General features: G+C 31.5%; 1 protein-coding gene across 1 annotated transcript; it reads left to right on the top strand.

Annotated features, from left to right (window-relative positions):
• The first annotated feature begins 899 nt into the window (after nt 1-899).
• Nucleotides 900-2993, top strand: LOC128035616 (glutamate--cysteine ligase, chloroplastic-like). The gene is made up of 2 exons (XM_052625854.1): nt 900-1345; nt 2520-2993. The coding sequence occupies exons 1-2, from the start codon at nt 1030-1032 to the stop codon at nt 2537-2539; spliced, it is 336 nt and encodes a 111-aa protein (XP_052481814.1). The 5' UTR covers nt 900-1029; the 3' UTR covers nt 2540-2993.
• Nucleotides 2994-3259: the final 266 nt, after the last annotated feature.

Here is a 3259-nt window from a genome sequence, read left to right as displayed (position 1 = left end):
TTTCAATTCTTCTTTGATTTTTTTTGTTGTTTTAATTTGCTGTGAATTTGATTCGGAATTGAAGTTGCATTCCTTTTTTTTCAATGTTTGTGTGGTTGTTATTATAGATTATAAATTTGAGAAAACCTTTTTGTTGTGGTTAGTACTACCTGATACAAGTTTTAATGAAAAAATTTCAGTTTAGGTCTTTTTCCAATTGCAGTTAGTTTTGAAATTAGAATTGCTAGTTGCTTAAGACTTTGCATTTCTGTGAGAAGCAATGTTCAATGCTTGACTATCTTGTGGATGTTGATAACGAAAATTTATGGTTCTATAATTTATAAATCGAGAGGCTTCTAGAGATGTCCATGGGCGGGGCGGCCCAGCCCGGCCCGACGACCCGTCCGAAATATGGGAGGGTTCGGGTAAAAATATAGGCCCGAAATATGGGTTTGGGCAAAAAATAAGGCCCGTTTAGAAAACGGGCCGGGCCTCTGGCAAAATTTTTTTGGCCCAAGCCCGGCCCAACCCGAAAATATATTAAATATATATATTTTTATTTTAAAAATATACTAGTTTTAGTTTTATTTTAAGTTTTAAGTTACAAAATGTTAGATTTTGTTACAACAATTAATACAATTAACAATTAATAATTTTACTAACAAAATGTTAGTAACAATTAATAATTAATAATTTGATATAATTTGATAATTTTAGTAACAATTATTACAATTAACAATTAATAATTTTACTAACAAAATGTTAGATTTTACAAAATGTTGACTAGTACAAAAAAAATATAATTTGATAGAATTTTAATAACAATTAATTTTGATAACAATTAATTTTAATAACAATTAGTTTTAATTTTAATAAAAATATAATTTTAATTATAATTAAAAACGGGCCGGGCCGGGCTCTGGTTCCATATTTTTCCCGGGCCGGGCCCAAGCCTAGGAAGCGGCTGAAAAAAATTTTGGGCCCGGCCTGGCCCGGCCCATGGACAGCTCTAGAGGCTTATGTTATTGTGTGTTTTAAGGGGGCAGATTGATGGTGCTTGTTTATAAGGCAGGCTCATTTTATTGCATCCGTAGTGATATAACCCGGGGTAGAACCGGGCAGAATGTGGCTTTTGGTGTGGTAAACAATGTTGAGGCTTCTATAATGAGGGAAAAATGGGTCAATTTTACTTCTTTAACATGCAAAAATGCCAGGGTAGCGCAGTTCTTTCCTCTAGAAACTATGGGATTTCGAAGCAAAAGAAGGAATAGTGTGATTGTTGCAGCAACCCCTCCCACAGAGGATGCTTTGATTGCTACAGAACCATTGACGAAACAGGATCTTATTGGATACCTTGCATCTGGATGTAAGTCTAAGGAAAAATGGAGGAAAGAGTTCCCCTTCTTTGTTTTGTTTAGATTAAAGTGCATTTTATCTTGTCCATTTTATGTTTTTTGACTTGTATAATATATTACTAGTCTCACACGTGATATTTTAAAAACCTTTCGTTGCATTTATAATTTCTTGATGTCAATAGCTTGCCATATCTGGTCCTTGATGTGTATTTTATATGCATTTTTGTGTGGATGCATATTAACAGATGCATTGTAGTGTCAGGAATTCAGTTTTGTTCTTGCTTTTATTTCTTGGAGGTTCTTTTAGAGTTTTCTCATCAGGCTATCGGCTTGAAGGATAAAAACTTTAGGGTAACTAGCAATGATAGGGGTGGAAAAAGTTTTAACAGTAAAATTTTGGATCAAGCTGGAACTCTGAAATTCATTGACTTGAGATTGTAGCTGGGCTGCGAATTTTACATTTATACAATGCGAGAATCATAAAGGTCCCAATAATGAATATTTGAAGGTACTAATCATGTGCATCCTACTTTTTTTAAAATTTATGTCTTAGAGTATTCATTGCCAATGCTTAAATATTCCAAAACTTTGTTTCCTTCATTTTACCCCACTTATTTTGCCTTCGTCCTTTATAAGCAATCTGGCTTTTCTACCTTTCCATCTTCCATCCCTTTCGTTAAGAAAATATCTTCTATTTTAGGAGAAATTCAATGTAATAGAAACCAAGATATTTTATTGTGAAATTATGACGTTTGAAGTCCTGAACAAACAAAAAACTGTTTGAAAATGAAAAAGAAAATCTATTTTTACTCCAAAATATGTAATGAGTTACCGATGCTTTGGTGGTGAATTTCTTTCACAGTGATTTCAATATCCTTTCAATGTCTTATGGAGCACTTTTTCTTGTTTCTAGGAAAATTTTTAAATTTGATGTATGGTTTTGTTTCACCTTCATCTTACGTATGACATTGACTAACAGCATGATTTTCAATGATGTCATTGATGTTAATCCCCCTTTCCTGAAAAAAAATAATCGATGCTAATTGTGCTGCAAATGCTACTGAACACAAATATAGTGATTCTATTTAAATTATGATCTAACTGGACATTGATTAATGCATTGCTTCTGAAGTCCAAAACTATTGATTTGGTTCTTACACACAAGTTATAAATTTGCTCTTTCAGATTGCATATTCCACTGCTGAGGTTGACATAGTAAAAATTTGTCAGTGAAGAATGGTTGGATTCGATGAAACCTTGGTTAGTATGTCTGGATTAATTGAAGGTCTTCCAGATGCTGTTGCCCTTAGATGCCTAGCACCTACCTATATCCTAAGTTGGAGCTTGTTTCCCTTTCATGGAGAGCTGCCATTCATGGCTCTGAGCTGTTCAAAGCTCGACAGGAGGTTGACCCAGCAGATCAGGAACTTCTTTGTGTGTGTGCATACGATCCTTGTTTCTAGTATAATTTGGATAATATTATTAATTTCTAGTATTAATTGTGGTTTGAAAGCTAATTTATAATTATTCAACCCTTGTTTTTTGTTTTTTATAACACTATTAGAAATAATTTATTTGACTTTGATTTAATTTATGACGGTTAATATTTTAGCTTAATAATTAAGAATTATTATATATTTAATTTGATTTATAATTAAATCATTGCAATATATGTAAAATAATTTAAAATATAAATTTATTAATATATATATATATAATAAACTCAATTAAACAATGAAAAGATAATAAATTCTTAAATATATATTTGTTTAATTTAAAACCGCTTTTATGAAATATTTTAGGAAATCGCCAAACAATGAAAAATATTTTACATGATTCATACAAACACCAGAAAAATAAATCATTTCTAGAAAAGTAAATCATTTTCCGAAATTATTTTCCGGAAAATATTTTACTAGCAAATA

This window comes from Gossypium raimondii, chromosome 12, assembly GCF_025698545.1.
Source record: "Gossypium raimondii isolate GPD5lz chromosome 12, ASM2569854v1, whole genome shotgun sequence".
Classification (NCBI taxonomy): Eukaryota; Viridiplantae; Streptophyta; class Magnoliopsida; order Malvales; family Malvaceae; genus Gossypium; species Gossypium raimondii.
This window is presented reverse-complemented; position numbering and strand designations above follow the sequence as displayed.

What these genes read in the sequence shown, in the direction of transcription:
- LOC128035616 (XM_052625854.1), top strand. Translation starts at nt 1,030, where the DNA reads ATGGTGCTTGTTTATAAGGCAGGCTCATTTTATTGCATCCGTAGTGAT. An exon ending in TGGATACCTTGCATCTGGAT is followed by an intron (nt 1,346 to 2,519) that starts GTAAGTCTAAGG and finishes TTGCTCTTTCAG; the next exon opens with ATTGCATATTCCACTGCTGA.